Source organism: Ranitomeya imitator, chromosome 2, assembly GCF_032444005.1.
Source record: "Ranitomeya imitator isolate aRanImi1 chromosome 2, aRanImi1.pri, whole genome shotgun sequence".
Taxonomy (NCBI): Eukaryota; Metazoa; Chordata; class Amphibia; order Anura; family Dendrobatidae; genus Ranitomeya; species Ranitomeya imitator.
The window spans coordinates 257,836,092-257,855,331 of NC_091283.1; the positions used below are offsets into that span (position 1 = coordinate 257,836,092).

A 19,240-nucleotide genomic window follows, 5' to 3' on the forward strand; every position below is an offset into this window, starting at 1 on the left:
GGGCGAAAACGACGTGACAGGTTCCCTTTAACCATCACTTAGCCAGAGTAGGTGCCCAGTTACACGCTGCGGTCAGGAGTGCTGGAATATTAGGGGCTGGTTGTTTCCTCATCCCCCCTTTTTGCAGACAGCTGGTCATCATCCTGTGTGAACGTTCACAGCTCCATGAACCTGTGGAATTCCCTTACGTGAATTTACAGTGAGGTGAGTGTCGCCCGGCCGGAGCCATCGTCTTCTTACCGAGCCGGCTGTATATCGCTGCTGTGTCTCCCTCAGGTTGTGAGCATCATTGAAGCTCGGGCTCGAGCCGCGGATCTGCTGACCCATAACATGTTTTCCATATTCATCGGCACAACTGTCCGAAAGGTATCGGGGGTTTTACTCTTCTGATCTTATCTCTAGTAAGAGATTGTATTACAAATTCTGGAGCCGCTAATTTTAGTACTGTACATTCCTCCTGAACATTATGTGAAGCCCCTCCATTTGTCTTTGCACACGGGGGAGGGGGGGGCACACTCGGGGGTCAGGTAGTTATCCGTCATATTTGAGATTGTCCCCTCTAGTGATCTCCATTCCTCTTTTGATTTCCGTCTCTGCTGAATGTCGTTGTCTCCTTCCTTAGCCGGCACCGTGATGTTTGTGTACAGGATGCATCTCAGCAGAGAGGTCCGAACCCATAAAGGTCTTCAGAAGCAAGTGAATGCGTACCTGGTGTGTCTGACCTGTCTGCAGCTTATACGGCCCGAATACTCCTGGATTGTGCAGCCGGCGTCGGGGGCAGTGGGAAAGAAATGTCTAGTTACAGGGGTTTTCCTGTCCTGGGGTGGATTCTCGTCTCAGGCGTTCACGGTAAAATCTGTCAGTCAGCACAAGTGTTTGCCATTTATTATTACAGCGCCATTTTTTTTTTTATTACAGCACCATTTATTGCAGGACGCTATAATACGCCATTTACCAAACTCTTCATTAAGAGTCACAGAACCGGTGCAGCACACCCATATCCGTAGCTTCAACCCTTAGACTTATATTAGGGTCCAAGCCGTGAACGAACTCCGTCTATGCGCTGGTCGGAGCTGTGGAAATGTCTGAGCTGGTCGTGCAATGCCATGTCTGTAAGTGGATGGGCTCCAGCCGATGTGTCTGAAACTCTGAACACTTGACATGTTCCCATCAGTGAGTGAGAGAAGAAAGTCCCTTTTATTTACCCCACATAACCAGAGCAATTTAGTTTGCATGATGCAGATTGATAAACTTCTCCGTCTAGAAACTTCTGTTATAAATTTTTATTCTTTGCGATCCAGTATACTTCTCACCAGTGGCCTCTGTCCGCCTTGTCTCCTTTGGGTTGGCTGCTGTATTCGTCCATTGATCACCTTCTGCAAGCGCTGGAAGAAAATAACAGTCGGCTAAACCACGAGGTAAGAGCCGCAGTCACATCACACATGCATGTGGTGTTCGGAGGGCTTGGTATATGCTCCAATTATAGGACTCCATGAGTCGCTGCACATTCTGCCGCCATACTTACCGGATGCCACAGGAGACCCCATTCTAAAGGTACCGTCACACTGAACGATATCGTGAACGATATCGTTGCTTTTTGTGACGTAGCAACGATATCGTTAAGGAAATCGTTGTGTGACAGCGACCAACGATCAGGCCCCTGCTGGGAGATCGTTGGTCGCTGAGGAAAGTCCAGCACTTTATTTCGTCGCTGGATCTCCCGCTGACATTGCTGGATTGGCGTGTGTGACGCCGATCCAGCGATGTCTTCACTGGTAACCAGGGTAAATATCGGGTTACTAAGCGCAGGGCCACGCTTAGTAACCCGATGTTTACCCTGGTTACCAGCGTAAACGTACAAAAAACAAACACTACATACTTACCTTCCGTGTCTGTCCCCCGGCGCTGTGCTTCTCTGCACTGGCTGTGAGCGCCGGCCAGCCGGAAAGCACAGCGGTGACGTCACCGCTCTGCTTTCCGGCTGACCTGCGCTGACAGTGCAGAGGAAAGCAGAGCGGTGGAGGACAGACAGCTGAAGGTAAGTATGTAGTGTTTGTTTTTTTTAACGTTTACGCTGGTAACCATGGTAAACATCGGCCCTGCGCTTAGTAACCCGATGTTTACCCTGGTTACTGGGGACCTCGGGATCGTTGGTCGCTGGAGAGCTGTCTGTGTGACAGCTCTCCAGCGACCAAACAGCGACGCTGCAGCGATCGACATCGTTGTCGGTATCGCTGCAGCGTCGCTTAGTGTGACGGTACCCTAAGTCTGTGCTGCCTGGTGCTGCTGGGATGATTTACATGTAAGGCTTCATACCCATTTGTGCGAGAAACAGACTAGTGCAATCCGATAAAATATCAGATTGCACTCGGACCAATGCTATTCAATAGGGGACATCTCATTAGCGAGATTTTTCTCATCCTAAATAGGACTGATTAAAAAAAAAAAACGCACCATGCGAGTGCTCTCCGATTATTTTATGCACCGGTGTCCTTTGAAAAGCTGGTAATTCATGTGCGGTGTACAGGAAAATCACACTGACAGGTTAGAATAGAATACCGTAGATATCTATATACATAGAATATGTATGTGTGTGTGTGTGTGTGTATATATATATATATATATCTTACTATTTCATAGATAGATAGCAGAAAAGCTGGTAATTCAATTGACGGCTTCTGCATAATCATTACAGAAGCCGACAGGATATGAGACGTGATTTACATACAGTGAACCATTGCATATCCGTTAGATTTTTATATGCCCCTCACTAATAATGTTAGTAGTGTGTGTGTAAAATTTTGGACCTGTAGGTGTTAAATTAGGCTACTTTCACACTAGCGTCGTACCAACGCATACTGTGAAATAGAAGCACTAGGGCAGCGGATGCAGTTTTTCAACGCATCCGCTGCCCCATTGTAATGTTCGGGGAGGAGGGGGCAGAGTTCCGGCCGTGCATGTGCGGTCAGAAATGGCGCACACGACGCACAAAAAAATGTTACATGTAACGTTTTTTGTGCCGACGCATCAGTCGCACGACGGATGCGACGTGTGGCAATGTGTCGCTAATGCAAGCCTATGGAGAAAAAACGCATCCTGCGGGCAACTTTGCAGGATGCGTTTTTTCTCCAAAACGACGCGTTGCGACGTGCGTTGTACGATGCTTGTGTGAAAGCAGCCTTAAAGGATTAATACACAACAGTATCACGGATCTGCCTGTTGTGTTCCTTGGTCTTCATGATGATGACTGATGACTATCTGAGACTATCACAGAGCAGGTGCATTTATATGGAGACTTGATTACACACAGGTGGATTATATTTATCATCATTAGGCATTTAGGACGACATTGGATCATTCAGAGATCCACAATGAACTTCTGGAGTGAGTTTGCTGCACTGAAAGTAAAGGGGCCGAATAATATTGCACGCCCCACTTTTCAGTTTTTGAATTTCCAGAAAAATTGTTAATAACCAATAAATTTCGTTCAACTTCACAATTGTGTTCCACTTGTTGTTGATTCTTCACAAAAAATGTACATTTGGTATCTTTATGTTTGAAGCATGATATGTGGAAAAAGGTTGAAAAGTTCCAGGGGGCCGAATACTATCGCAGGGCACTATATATGTATATACACACACACCTATACTATGTGTATATTTCTATGTGACGTCACCGCTGTGCTTTACGGCCGGCCGGCGCTGACAGTGCAGGGAAGCAGAGCGCCGGGGGACAGACACCGGAATGTAAGTATGTAGTGTTTGTTTTTTTTTACGTTTACGCTGGTAACCAGGGTAAACATCGGGTTACTAAGCGCGGCCCTGCGCTTACTAACCCGATGTTTACCCTGGTTACCAGTGAAGACATCGCTGAATCGGCGTCACACACGCCGATTCAGCGATGTCTGCGGGAGTCCAGCGCCGAAATAAAGTTCTGGCCTTTCTGCTCCGACCAACGATGTCACAGCAGGATTCAGATCGCTGCTGCGTGTCAAACACAACGATATCGCTATCCAGGACGCTGCAACATCATGGATCGCTAGCGATATCGTTGTTAAATTGTTCAGTGTGAAGGTACCTTAAGAGGAGAACTCAAACTCAAATACTACTTCAGAGGGAGATTGCAGATGAGGAAGCCAGATAAGGTATTTAACCGTGGTGCAAAGACAAAGCGTGAGCACTACTGAAGAAGGTGCACGGGTAGCTTAGGTTCCCACACCATGTATATGCCTAAAGAGAACTCAGCACTCAACTTAGGATTATGGGATGAACTTCTGTTTATTCGTAGTACCAAAAATAAATGTTTCGGTCCTGAAGACCTTCATCAGTTACGTACTAACGTAAGAAAATATGGTGGGTGATGAACTGTGGTGAGTCCAAAGGAGGTCTTTTCTCTGTATTTAGAGTAGTAACCCCTTCTGGTCGGATTCGGGAACATCCGTGCTGGTTGAAGAGAAGCCGAGGATGACGCGGTGTCCACACGCCGTCACTCTCACTGACAAGCGTTGGACACCACGTCATCCTCGTCTTCCCTTCAACCATCACGGATCTTCCCGGATCCGACCAGAAGGGGTCACTACTCTAAATACATGAGAATGAAAAAGTTGACGTCTGCACAGCCATAAAGAGGTGCCAGAGTAGGTTCCCACACCGTAGTATATAGCAAAAACTCAGCACTGAACTTAACGTAAGACAGGTGATTTAATGATGTCCACAAAATAACAAGCATTTCGGTCCTACATCCAGACCTTCATCAGTTACTACCCGGTATGAACTAATTTAAGAAACATTTAATTCCACAGGGGTTACGTATCCAAATGTTCCCTTCCTTTCCCGTGACTGATGATATTTTTTCCTCCAAATGGCAGGAGGTTTGTACTAAAAATTCATTTCAATTTATGAAACTGCTCATTGATCTTAATAAATCGGTGTCTCTGTTGGAAACCGAAATTGATTGTCTTTACCTTGATTTTAAGAAGTTGGCTACTACAGAAGGTCTTACAGCTTTTAACAACATGATGGATAAAAATTCTGCAGCGTGGGAGACACAGATTAAAATCATTCAAGCTAAAAAAAAAATTCCGTGACAGCACTGACTTCCAACGCAAACCAATCTATAGGTGGAGACGGCCATTTAACACAAATAGGAATCACAGATCCCCTTCGGTTTCTTCAGTTTCCTCTTCTGGGGAAGCATCAGACACTTCCCAACGATCTATGCAAACTCATTTTGGTAACTGGAATGAGCAAGTGGGACCAAAAGCCGTCTAATAATAAACGTGGACCCGCCAACGTACAGAAAATGGATACCCTTAAAGGGGAACCTGTCACCCTCCTCAGGCGTTTGTAACTAAAAGAGCCACCTTGTGCAGCACTGATGCTGCATTCTGACAAGGTGGCTTTTTAGTTACAAATGCCTGTACACGCAGAAATAAACACTTATAAAAAGTGCCACCACATACCCTGAATCCGTCCCGGGGCATTTATTATGAGCATGTCCTTAGTCCCGATGAGATTTTCCTGCCTTCTAACGGCTTAACATTTTCCCCCAACATGCAATTTGATCCATTTCTGACCCTAAAGGACCTACATATGTTTGCACGGTCCCTCCTTTTTTAAAAATGGCACCATAGTGAAGATATTCAGCAGGCTTTCACTTTACCTGAGGAGCAATCTTGCCTTGCGCAGGCATGTGCTACGGAGGACAGAGAATGAACTTCAATCCAATATTTCGGCCAGCATGCAGCGAGCAGGTAAGGAAAGGGTGAATCAAACCCGAAAACCCCGCCCATATGACCCAAAACCAGCCCCGCCAAATTCAGGTGACAGGTTCCCTTTAAGGATGTAGTGATTAAACCGGTAGACAAGGGCGGGAATATTGTGATTTGGCCTTCTAACCTATATCTAGCTGAGTCCCATCGTATGCTTAGGGACCCTCTTTGCTATAAAAAATGTACTTAATCCCCTTATTTCTTACAAGAAGTAACTAATTAGAATCTTGTACATGGGGGGTGTGGACCTTGCATATCACGTTCTACAGCCATACCAGGTATCAAGAAAATCACATATCTGGTATAGAAAGTTAATCATTTATTTGTTTCAGGTGGCCACATAAAATTATTTTGTGTTATACAAAAAAGCCAGAAATGCAGACACTTTCCTTGATTATCAGGAAAAGGTCATTGAAAATCTTGTTTTTGTAAATGTTGTCCCCGCCAATCCTTTAGATTCTGAACATGTCGGAAGGCTCACTGAGCGACATTTTATTGCACTCATTCCAGTAACTGAAAATAGAATTAGTCTTACCCGCAGGGCCGTATTGGGAGTTTATGTTGCCCTAGGCACTTTTCGTGCCGCCTCCCCATTGGTGAGTATGACTAATACAGACACTGTCGGCAGTGACTTAGCCTACTTTCTGTTGTGAATTCTGCTCTTGGACTCCCTCCGGTGGTTGTTGATGGTAATGCAGTCATTCCTGAGCAGCAGTCTTGGGCAGGTGTTTCTGCTAATTGCAATTCTGACTGGGGTATTTAGCTGTGCAGGACTCATTAGTCCTTGCCAGTAGTCAATGTTCCTTTGGAAGTGTTGGTCCTCTGTCTGGCCTCTCCTGCTTGCTGCCTTCTCAGCAAAGATAAGTGTTTGCTTCATTATTTTGACACACGGCTGTGTGTTTATTTTTGTGCTGATCTTGTTTCTATTTTGTTCCTGCTAGACTGTGCCTGTTGTTTTTCTCAGTCTAGCTGGAGTCGCAGATATACTCTCCACATCTTTAGTTAGGTTGTGGAGTTTTTGTATTTTTCTGCTGTGGATATTTTGTAGTGTTTTATGCTGACCGCATAGTATCCTGTACTTTCCATTCCTATCTAGGTAGAAGTGGCCTCCTTTTCTTATCCCTGTTTTCTGTCTGCGTGTCTTTTCCTCTCCTACTCACAGTCATTATTTGTGGGGGGCTACCTATCCTTTGGGGATCTACTCTGAGGCGAGAGAGTTTTCCTATTTCCATCTTTAGGAATATTTAGTCCTTAGGCTGTGTCGAGGTCTCTAGGTCTGGTTAGGCACACCCCACGGCTACTTCTAGTTGCGGTGATAGGATCAGGGTTTGCGGTCAGTAAAGTTACCACTGCTCCAGCGAAGGTCATTTCATGCTGCTCCAAGGCCACCTGATCGTAACAACTTTCACATCAGCGATTTTTGCCATTCGGCAGTTTTGCGGCAGATCCGGCAGTTTTTCCGCATCTGCATAAAAAAAACCTTGCTCAGGTGTCTTCCCCCCTGCATCCTGGTGCCCTCAAGTGCCTAGTGACAAATACGGCACTGCACATGGGGCACAACAGTGCAGGAAGCTCAGGGCACCAGAACACATGGGGCACAGCAATGCAGGTGGCACAGGGCACCACAACACACGGGGCACATCAGTGCAGGAGGCACAGGGTAAAACAACACAAGGGGCACAGCAGTGTAGGAGGCACAGGGCAGCACAACACACGGGGCACATCAGTGCAGGAGGCACGGCACCATAATGCATGGGGCACAGCAGTGCAAGAGGCACAGGGTACCACAACACAAGGGGCGCAGCAGTGCAGAAGGCACAGGGCAGCACAACACGGGGCACGGCAGTGCATGCAGCAGAAGACAGGTGCATGAGGAGAGGATACAGCAGCACATGGAGCACAGTACTGTAGGGGCACAGCAGCACATGGGGCACAAGGTACAGTAGTGTAGGGGTACAGCAGCACATGGTGCACAGGGTACAGAAGTGTAGGGGGCACAGCAGCAGAGTACAGTAGGGTAGGGGGCACAGCAGCAGAGTACAGTAGGGTAGGGGGAACATTGGCACAGTAGTGTAGGGTACAGTATTGTAGGGGGCACAGTATCACAAGGTACAGCAGCACTTGCCCCCTGGTCACTGCACAGATCAGAGAAGGGTGCTTGATACTCACGGTGCCTCCGCCATTTTTCTCTTCCTCCTTCACCCGCTCCTCTTGTAACATCAGTCCTCCGAGCAGCAGAGAGTGCTGCCCCTGGCACAGCCGCTTTATCCCTGCAGTCACCAACGAGAGGCACCCAGTCCTCCAGCACCACTGAGATGAGGCCAGAGCGTCCTGCATCCGGGGCCGCTTTATACCTGCAGCCACCAATGAGAGGCGCCCAGTCCTCCAGCACCACTGAGATGAGGGTGGAGCATCCTGCTTCTGGGGCTGCTCTATCCCTGCAGCCACCGAGAGGCGCCCAGCCCTCCAGCACCACTAAGATGAGGGCAGAGCGTCCTGCTTCCGAGGCTGCTCTATCCCTGCAGCCACCGAGAGGTGCACGGTCCTCCAGCACCACTGAGATGACGGCAGAGCATCCTGCTTCCAGGGCTGCTCTATCCCTGCAGCCACCAACGAGAGGTGCACGGTCCTCCAGCACCACATATGAGGGCGGAGCGTCCTGCTTCCGTGGGAAAAAAGGTCTTTTAAAAAAAAAATACAACCTTGCTCAGGTGCGGCTGCCGCCCCCCCCCCCCATCATTGCGCCCTATGCACGTGCCCTCATGTGCCTAGTGGCAAATACGGCCCTGCTTATCGGTGATTCGGTTTCTGGGAACCTTCCACGACAGCAGCATGGGAGGATGTCTCCCAACGAAGTTAAATACCCTCCCCTTCCTGCAACCACCAGTGTTTTTTTACCACTCAAGTGCAGGAACCATTTAATAAGAATCTTCAAAATGAGGGAAATTAGTGCTGTCATGGAAGGTTCCTAGAAACCGAATTACCAGTAAGACTAAATCTATTTTCTCCAGTCACCTTCCACGACCGCAGCATAGGAGGAATGCCAACAAATTAATTTCTTAGGGAGGGACAACAGCCTTCTGCCGAATGTTAAATCCCTGTTAAAGTCTAGTCTGTAGTGCCTGGTGAACGTATGGACCGAAGACCAGGTGGCGGCTCTGCATATCTGCTCTGTAGATGTGTCTCCTCTCTCTGCCCATGATGTCGACACTGATCATGTAGAATGGGCCTTTATAGATGAAGGAGTAGATAGGTTCTGTGATGAGTATGCGAGAGATATGGCTTGCTTGATCCAATTAGCTATTGTATTTTTTGCCGCCTTCTGCTGGAGGTAATAGAGAACAACCCTTCGGACATCCAGGGTGTGGAAGGACTCCTACTTCCTGTTGGATTTGGGCAGAATGAGGGCAGCACTATGTCCTGACCTCTATGAAAATCTGACGTTACTGTAGGCATGAATGTAGGATCCAGCCGTAGGACTATACTATCTACCGTTAAATAAGGCTCCTGCATGGATAGGGCCTGTAATTCTATCCGTCTAGCGAAAGTAATCACCACTAGAAAGACGGTTTTGAGAGTGACAATCCTAAAACAAGCTTCTGATAAAGGTTCGAATGGGTCTCGGGTTAAGCTATTAAGTACCAGATTTAAGTCCCATGGGGGAGTGCGACTATGAACTCTGGGGCGGATTCTAATGGCTGAGGTCATAAAGCGTTTTATCCAATGATGACTGGCTAAGTTCTGGTCAAAAAAAGAACTAAGAGCTGAGACCTGAACCTTGAATGTACTAGGCCTAAGTCCCATATCAAGGCCCTTCTGAAGGAAGTCTAAGATTTAAGCAATGTTTGGATGGAATGGGTCTGGAGTGCTCAGAGAACACCAAGATGAAAACTATTTTCAGACTATGCCATAAATGGAGTTAGTTACAGACTTCCTGCTTCTCTGAAGTGTCTGAATTACTTCATAAAAAAGACCTCTTGCTTTTAGTATTTTGGCTCCAGTAGCCAGGCCGCAAGGTTCAACCTGCGTAGGTTTGGATGTACCAGTGGATCAGATTTTCTGCAGTGTATTTGCCAGAATCGGAATTAGTGGGAAGGCGTAGGCGAGGTTGAACCTCCATGGGTGTGCGAAAGCATCTTTGCCCCACGTTCTGTCTGTCGAGTTTAGGGAAAAAAATTTTACCACTATTGTGTTCTGGCTGCTGGTGAATAAATCCACATCCGGGATCCCCCATCGTGTTACTAGGGAGAGGAAGAGCTCCTGGTCTAGGCACCATTCTCCCGGATGTACATCTCTCCTGCTCAGAAAATCTGCTTGGGTATTGGCAGATCCCTTCAGATGGACCGCTGTGATAGATAGGAGGTGTCTTTCCGCCCAGGAAAAAATTCTTGCAGCTAATGATTTAAATTTTGCGGATTTCGTGCCTCACTGGTGACATAGGTACGCAACTGTGGTCATGATGTCAGAGTATATTTGTACATGATGACCTTGGATAAGAGGTGGTGCGGCCTTCAGGGCCTCTTCCACCGCCTTCAGTTTGATGAGCTGGCTCTGATGTCTGGGGGCCATTTGCCCTGAAAGTGAGATTTGTCCACCATGGCTCCCCATCCCCTCTGACTGGCATCTGATGTAAGTATCTTCAGTGGAAGCTGATCCCACAAGATTCTGGTGACACAGCCACCATGCCAGAGATAACTTAACATGATTGGGAAGAACTTTTTTAGATAGGGAGTTCTGCTGTCTCTCCCAGGATGAGAGTACATGTGTCTGAAGGGCTCTTGTATGGGCTTGGGCCCATGATACCATCTGGATGCAAGATGTTAAGGAACCCAGGATAGACATAGAGTGCTGAAGGGTGGGGGCCCTCAGGATTCTGTACTCTGAGATGTTCTGTACCAGGTCGAGCTGACACTCTCTGGGCAGGAAGGATTTCCTAATTTTCAAATTCAGTAGGACCCCTAGGAATTTCTTCTTTGTGGAGGGGAGAAGGTCTGACTTCTTCAGGTTCGGGATCCATCCCAAGGATTCTAGGATTTCTAGAGTCCTTGTCACATCCGTGTTTAGACAGGAGATGGATGGAGCGACAATGAGGGGGTTGCCCACGTATGGTATAATGCAAATCCCCTGATGTTGAATGAAAATTACTACTTCCGCCATGATTTTTGTGAACACTCGAGGTACTGACGAGATGCCAAACGGGAGGACGTTGAACTGATAATGGCTGATTTGATGACCCTGGGAAATTGCAAACCTGAGGAACTTCCTGAACTTTTGATGGATGGGAACATGGTAATAGGCATCTTTCAAATCCACTGTCGCCATCACCCAGTTCTGACCAATAAGGGGAACCGCTGACTTGATTGACTCCATCTTGAATCTCGTGTATGAAATTGCCCGATTCAGGGGTTTTAGGTTGATAATAATCCTGTGCTTCCCGGAAGGTTTTTTGATTAGAAAGAGGCGAGAATAATGGCCCCCACCTATCTCTTGTTTGGGTACTGGAGAAATCACTCCTGCTTGGAGTAACTCCTGAAGACCCGAAAGAAATGCGTCCTGGGGATGGAGATTTTGTAATGAGGTGATTCATAGGCACCGAGGGGGAGAACTCTTGAACTCTAGTTTTAATCCATCTTAGATGGTACTGAGCACCCACTGGTTTGATGAGATAGTCCGCCATTGGTGGATGAAGTTCTAGAGTCGACTCCCGACAGACCGGGAGTAATCACTGTTTGTCAGGGGTTTGCTGGCGTTTGGGGACAAGGATATTCCTGCCCTTACCCCCTTTGGGATAATTCCAGCTGCCCATTTTGCCCTTCCCTCTGAATTCTCTTTGAGAAGTCTGATCTTTGGAGGGATGAAAAAAACGTTTTTAGGATTCCTCTGTTCAGGAAGTGCCTTCTATTTGTCCTTGGCCTTCTCTAATATATCATCAAGGGCTTGGCCAAACAAATAATGACCCTGAAATGGAATGGCACAAAGCTTTGCTTTAGATGTGATGCCGCCACTCCAGGATTTCAGCCACAGGGCCCTCCTAGCAGAGTTGGAGAGGACTGCGGATTTGGCTGCCACCTGAACTGATTCTGCCGAAGCATTGGCAAGGAATCCTGTGGCTTTCTGAAGAAGGGGATGGGAATCCAGAATCACCTCCCTAGAAGTTCCATGGATAAGGTGATCCTCTAGGGTACGGAGCCAGCGAAACAGAGACCTAGCAACACAGATAGATGCTATGTTTGTTTTAAGGAGGTTAGTGGAGGTATCCCAAGATCTCCTTAGCAGGCTTTCGATCCATGGGGTCCCTGAGCTGAGCCTTCAAATGGGAGGGCTGTCTTTTTCATCACTCTAGATACCTGTACATCTACCTTCAGGGTTTCCCAAAGAGCGCAATCTCCGTCTAACAGGAAGCAGCTTTTTAATTCAGAGGGAACACTAAGGCCTTACTCAGAGGACTCCCATTCATGAAGACTGGGGCTCTGAACATTTTCATGCACGGGAAAACCCCTTTAGCTTTTTAGGTTTGAGGCCACCAAACATTTCGTCCTGCACAAATTGCTTCATCTCCTCCTCCTCAACCCCCATTGTCCCCCTGACCATACTAATTAACTCCTGTATGTCTTCAGAGGAAAAATAATATTTTTCATTATCCTCTTTGGGGGCGGAAATGGAGCCCTCATTCTCCCATATATCCTCTGAGTCTGAAGTACATTACACCTCATCAGTGCAGGATTGGCAAAGCTTCTTGTATGAGGGAGGAAGCCTAGTAGCACATTCACCACTCTTTCGGTCTTCCGCCGCCTTTCTGGATGTTTTATCCTTTTTAGGGGCAGGGGCCTTGTCTCCCTGAAAAAGAGAGAGAAGGTAAATAAGCCTATTTGCCACCTAGAAGTAAGGGACTTTACATAGTAACATAGTTAGTAAGGCCAAAAAAAGACATTTGTCCATCCAGTTCAGCCTATATTCCATCATAATAAATCCCCAGATCTACGTCCTTCTACAGAACCTAATTGTATGATACAATATTGTTCTGCTCCAGGAAGACATCCAGGCCTCTCTTGAACCCCTCGACTGAGTTCGCCATCACCACCTCCTCAGGCAAGCAATTCCAGATTCTCACTGCCCTAACAGTAAAGAATCCTCTTCTATGTTGGTGGAAAAACCTTCTCTCCTCCAGACGCAAAGAATGCCCCCTTGTGCCCGTCACCTTCCTTGGTATAAACAGATCCTCAGCGAGATATTTGTATTGTCCCCTTATATACTTATTCATGGTTATTAGATCGCCCCTCAGTCGTCTTTTTTCTAGACTAAATAATCCTAATTTCGCTAATCTATCTGGGTATTGTAGTTCTCCCATCCCCTTTATTAATTTTGTTGCCCTCCTTTGTACTCTCTCTAGTTCCATTATATCCTTCCTGAGCACCGGTGCCCAAAACTGGACACAGTACTCCATGTGCGGTCTAACTAGGGATTTGTACAGAGGCAGTATAATGCTCTCATCATGTGTATCCAGACCTCTTTTAATGCACCCCATGATCCTGTTTGCCTTGGCAGCTGCTGCCTGGCACTGGCTGCTCCAGGTAAATTTATCATTAACTAGGATCCCAAAGTCCTTCTCCCTGTCAGATTTACCCAGTGGTTTCCCATTCAGTGTGTAATGGTGACATTGATTCCTTCTTCCCATGTGTATAACCTTACATTTATCATTGTTAAACCTCATCTGCCACCTTTCAGCCCAAGTTTCCAACTTATCCAGATCCATCTGTAGCAGAATACTATCTTCTCTTGTATTAACTGCTTTACATAGTTTTGTATCATCTGCAAATATCGATATTTTACTGTGTAAACCTTCTACCAGATCATTAATGAATATGTTGAAGAGAACAGGTCCCAATACTGACCCCTGCGGTACCCCACTGGTCACAGCGACCCAGTTAGAGACTATACCATTTATAACCACCCTCTGCTTTCTATCACTAAGCCAGTTACTAACCCATTTACACACAATTTCCCCCAGACCAAGCATTCTCATTTTGTGTACCAACCTCTTGTGCGGCACGGTATCAAACGCTTTGGAAAAATCGAGATATACCACGTCCAATGACTCACCGTGGTCCAGCCTATAGCTTACCTCTTCATAAAAACTGATTAGATTGGTTTGACAGGAGCGATTTCTCATAAACCCATGCTGATATGGAGTTAAACAGTTATTCTCATTGAGATAATCCAGAATAACATCCCTCAGAAACCCTTCAAATATTTTACCAACAATAGAGGTTAGACTTACTGGCCTATAATTTCCAGGTTCACTTTTAGAGCCCTTTTTGAATATTGGCACCACATTTGCTATGCGCCAATCCTGCGGAACAGACCCTGTCGCTATAGAGTCCCTAAAAATAAGAAATAATGGTTTATCTATTACATTACTTAGTTCTCTTAGTACTCGTGGGTGTATGCCATCCGGACCCGGAGATTTATCTATTTTAATCTTATTTAGCCGGTTTCGCACCTCTTCTTGGGTTAGATTGGTGACCCTTAATATAGGGTTTTCATTGTTTCTTGGGATTTCACCTAGCATTTCATTTTCCACCGTGAATACCGTGGAGAAGAAGGTGTTTAATATGTTAGCTTTTTCCTCGTCATCTACAACCATTCTTTCCTCACTATTTTTTAAGGGGCCTACATTTTCAGTTTTTATTCTTTTACTATTGATATAGTTGAAGAACAGTTTGGGATTAGTTTTACTCTCCTTAGCAATGTGCTTCTCTGTTTCCTTTTTGGCAGCTTTAATTAGTTTTTTAGATAAAGTATTTTTCTCCCTATAGTTTTTTAGAGCTTCAATGGTGCCATCCTGCTTTAGTAGTGCAAATGCTTTCTTTTTACTGTTAATTGCCTGTCTTCTTTGTTTAGCCACATTGGGTTTTTCCTATTTCTAGTCCTTTTATTCCCACAAGGTATAAACCGCTTACACTGCCTATTTAGGATGTTCTTAAACATTTCCCATTTATTATCTGTATTCTTATTTCTGAGGATATTGTCCCAGTCTACCAGATTAAGGGCATCTCTAAGCTGGTCAAACTTTGCCTTCCTAAAGTTCAGTGTTTTTGTGACTCCCTGACAAGTCCCCCTAGTGAAAGACAGGTGAAACTGTACAATATTGTGGTCGCTATTTCCTAGATGCCCGACCACCTGCAGATTTGTTATTCTGTCAGGTCTATTAGATAGTATTAGGTCTAAAAGTGCTGCTCCTCTGGTTGGATTCTGCACCAATTGTGAAAGATTTTTCTTGGTTATTAGCAGAAACCTGTTGCCTTTATGGGTTTCACAGGTTTCCGTTTCCCAGTTAATATCCGGGTAGTTAAAGTCCCCCATAACCAGGACCTCATTATGGGTTGCAGCTTCATCTATCTGCTTTAGAAGTAGACTTTCCATGGTTTCTGTTATATTTGGGGGTTTGTAACAGACCCCAATGAGAATTTTGTTACCATTTTTCCCTCCATGAATTTCGACCCATATGGACTCGACATCCTCATTTCCTTCGCTAATATCCTCCCTTAAAGTGGACTTTAGACAAGACTTTACATAGAGACAAACCCCTCCTCCTCTCCGATTTTTACGATCCTTTCTAAACAGACTGTAGCCCTTTCATCCGCTACTTACAGTAGGAGGGAGGACGCTGGTCTCAGCAGAGGCAGAGGGGGATTTTGTCGCCGTCCATGGTCTGTCTGTCTGTACAGTCACACAGAAAAAAACAGAGGGCCTTACCTGGTGGCGTCCCCGGACCAGGGTTAAATTACAGGTCTCAATGTCATCTTGTTCTGTGCTCAACCTCTCCCAGGTCGACCCGTGCGGTGGGGGACCCAACCGGGAACGCCCCATGTGGCAGCGGACTCCGTTGGACCAGTGGCGATGCTGGATGCACGTGCGTCCCAAGCTAGAATGAACAGGAAGCAATCCAAAAGTTCGGGTATACGTCACTTCCGTTGCGCGCATACACTGAATCCAGAGCCAAGAATGAGAGGAGGAAGCCGGGGAGCTGCGAGAGGACCCCGGCCGCACGTCACCAACTCGCTTTACCCCCCGAGGGGGCACAGGAGGGGCGGGAAGGAGGGTCCCGAGTCGCATGTACGCATGGAGAAGGGAGCAGCAATGGAGGAAGGAGAGCAGAGCACCCGATCCCCGCTGCAAGTAAGTAAAGATGGGTACTCCAGTCGCCTGCCACGCAGCACCCAGCAGGACCTCTTCATGCCCCATGGGGGACAGGAAAAACACTGGTGGTTGCAGGAAGGGAAGGGTATTTATCCTCTTTGTGTTTCCTGTCCCCCATTAGGGCGGGGAGACATCCTCCTATGCTGCTGTCGTGGAAGGTGACTGGAGAAAGTTTCATTTTTATCTCATCTGTCCATAGGACATTCTCCCAGAAGTTTTATGGCTTGTCAACATGTAGCAAATTCCTGTCTGGCTTTTTTATGATTTTTTTTTCAACAATGGTGTCTTCCTTGGTCGTCTCCCATGAAGTCCACTTTGGCTCATACAACAGTGGATGGTGCGATCTGACACTGATGCTCTAGAGCTTGAAGTTCACCTTTAATCTGTTTAGAAGTTTTTCTGGGCTCTTTTGTTACCATTTGTATTATCCATCTCTTTGATTTGTCATCAATTTTCCTCCTGCGGCCACGTCCAGGGAGGTTGGCTACAGTCCCATGGATCTTACATTTCTGAATAATATGTGCAACTGTAGTTACAGGAACATCAAGCTGCTTGGAGATGGTCTTATAACTTTTTATTGGTGTTAAAGGGCGATGAGCAAGGCAATCCTTGGGATATGGAAAGCAGAGAAGATAGTGCCAAGCATGTTCATGGTGGAGATCTTTTGAGCTGCCAGTTGACCACGAACAGTGCTCCCCATACATTGTGTCTGCAAACTATTCCAGCTAGATCTGCATTCAAACAGCTAAATGGCGCTCCTTCCCTTCTGAACACTGCCATGTGCCCAGAGGGTAGTGTACAATCATATGTAGGGTATTGTGAGAAGTTGGAAAATAATTTCTAAGATCCACTTGTTTTCTATTATCCTTTGTGAATAATTCCAAAGTTATCACCACATAAAGTGACACACATCAGATTGTAAAAATGGGGCCTGATTAAGAACACAAAACTGGCTGCAGGAAGAGGATAAATCAGAGGATTCTGGACACTACTGTAATCAAAAACTGACTATAGACAATAACATCTACTAAAATGCTCAAACTGAACAGTCTCCATCAGTAATAAATGAGCAGCTAGTGGTGAAACCTCTCTGGGGTAATTAGAGCACGGGGCTCGGTGACTTCACAATCTAAACTATCGGAAGCTCCAATATTTTCTGTCAGATGAGTTTCAAGAAGAAATATTACACATTTAAAGAGAACTGTGTATAATAGTGCAGAGCGGAGAGGTCTTAAAGGGAACCTGTCAGCAGGATTGTGCTCAGTGACTACAGACAGTGTCAGGTCGGTGCCGTTATACTGATTACACTGATACCTGGTGATGAAATCCGTCCTGTGGTTGTTTAATCTGTATTTGTAGTTTTCAGCTAATGATAGTCGGGGTGGGACAGTGGGCGGAGCTTTATATGGTGCTCTGATTACATATTCATCTGTATTGACTTATGACAGGTCACTGATCCCTCACTACAGGGACTGCCTTGGATCCCAGAATCTGTGGCATGATGCGTGGTCCGAAACGCTGCTATGGAGACCCGATGTCATCATGACGACATCCGGGATTCCAGACCTGAGAGGCTTCCTGTTATGTGCAGTGATGTTCAGGAAGTCTCTCAGGTCAGTGTATAGAAGGAGAATGTTGTGGTCTAGAGGCAAAATGGTGATCATGGTAATACGGCCGGACTACACCACCGATAAAGCAGCCACAGCCGGTGACTGAGAAGAATCTGTGACTTCTCTGCATTTAGTGGTCACTACTCACCTGGGTAGCCATATGTAGGAATCTCCTCTTTACACTACTCATCCCCCCTCACATATGTCTCTGTAGTATTAATATGGGTCAGATCTTCACACTGAAACAAATATTGTAAAAGTCACCGACAGATGGAGAAGTCACATCTATGATCAGCTCTAATCCTGCCATCTCCACCGTTCTCATTACACAAGTATAAAACATGTAATACTGGTGGATAAAACAAGACTGAGCACAAGACCTTCACCGGCGTCTACACATCATAGGGGAGATCTCCTGACACCTTCTCTACATCTACCTGATGGTCCTGAGGAGCATTGGGATCTTTTTGGTTACAGTCCTGTGGAAGAAGAGGACGGGGACATCTCTCTGGTGTTGTCCTCTTACGGGATAGATCTGGAGGAAATACATACAGGGAGTGAATTAATTCTTTACATACAGATAATTATAGGCCGTGTGTATTTAGTCCTGTCTATTACCTGGAGATGTGAGGGGCCGGGGAACCTCCATTATGACGTTCTTGTACAGATCTCTGTGTCCTTCTAAATACTCCCACTCCTCCATGGAGAAATAGACAGCGACATCCTGACACCTTATAGGAACCTGACACATACAATGATACCATCATCCCTCCGATCCCTTCATAGTGTTACTGTATAATGTCCCAGCATTCCCAGCAGTGTCACCTCTCCAGTCAGCAGCTCAATCATCTTCTAGATGAGTTCTAGGATCTTCTGGTCATTGATGTCCTCATGGATCAGCGGGTGAGGTGGAGGCCTCGTGATTGGGCTCAGGGGCCTTCCCCATCCCTCAGACACAGGGTCCTGACAGCGATCACTAGAGGTCTTCTTCACCACTGTGTAATCCTGGTAATGGAGAGACACATTAATAAATCTCACTACAGACATTTCCAGAGTCCTCACCTCTCCAGTTCTGTCCATCTGTTATTGCCATAGATAAGAATGATGTAATGTGACGTCATCAGAATCTCTCACCTCTCCAGTAAGCCGGAAGAGGATCTCTAGGGTGAGGTGTAATATCATCTCCGCCATCTTGTCTCTGTCCATATCCATCTTTGATGGGTAAATCAGGAAAATTTTCTTTTGTAGACGATCTTCACTGAGAGGATCTGATATTGTAGAGACCTGAATGAGAAGATGAGCCGATGTAACATCATAAGAATCCTGTAATAATACAATTACTGGAGATAATAAGGGAAACATATGAGGAGATTTATTATTTTACAGTATTTAGTTTCCTTCTTTACATCTACTAATAAATCCTATATATTTAGGCCACAGACAACAAGCAGTTTCCTCCTCGGAGTCGGCAGCTGAATACGTTTCTCCTAGACTCATCTTCCATAACGCTAATTCTCGTCTCATTTACCGACCCTGGAATCGGCATTAGCAATACTGCAGGAGATATTCATTACACGCGACATGAGAAATAACTACTTCATGATGAGGACGACATCTTCATCTTCTACTACGGCTCTAGAGACAGATTTGGCCAGAGTCG

At 46.1% G+C, this 19,240-nt stretch overlaps 1 protein-coding gene across 1 annotated transcript; it reads right to left on the reverse strand.

The window, feature by feature from the left end:
* Window positions 1-1,268: 1,268 nt before the first annotated feature.
* LOC138662980 (oocyte zinc finger protein XlCOF8.4-like) lies at window positions 1,269-18,864 on the reverse strand. Its single transcript, XM_069749007.1, has 6 exons — window positions 18,715-18,864; window positions 18,406-18,585; window positions 18,199-18,322; window positions 18,018-18,115; window positions 17,729-17,819; window positions 1,269-1,385 (listed from the first exon to the last, which is right to left on the reverse strand). Exons 2-5 carry the CDS (start codon window positions 18,427-18,429, stop codon window positions 17,763-17,765), a joined length of 303 nt encoding a protein of 100 aa, XP_069605108.1. The 5' UTR covers window positions 18,430-18,585; window positions 18,715-18,864; the 3' UTR covers window positions 1,269-1,385; window positions 17,729-17,762.
* Between the last annotated feature and the right edge of the window lie 376 nt (window positions 18,865-19,240).

Excerpts from the sequence above, each read along its gene's own strand:
- LOC138662980 (XM_069749007.1), bottom strand. The coding sequence starts at position 18,429 with ATGATTGAGCTGCTGACTGGAGAG. Across the intron at positions 18,116-18,198 it reads CCGGCCCCTCACATCTCCAG|ATCTATCCCGTAAGAGGACA; the intron begins GTAATAGACAGG and ends TATTTCCTCCAG. Across the intron at positions 17,820-18,017 it reads ATGCTCCTCAGGACCATCAG|TGTGAAGATCTGACCCATAT; the intron begins GTAGATGTAGAG and ends TATTTGTTTCAG.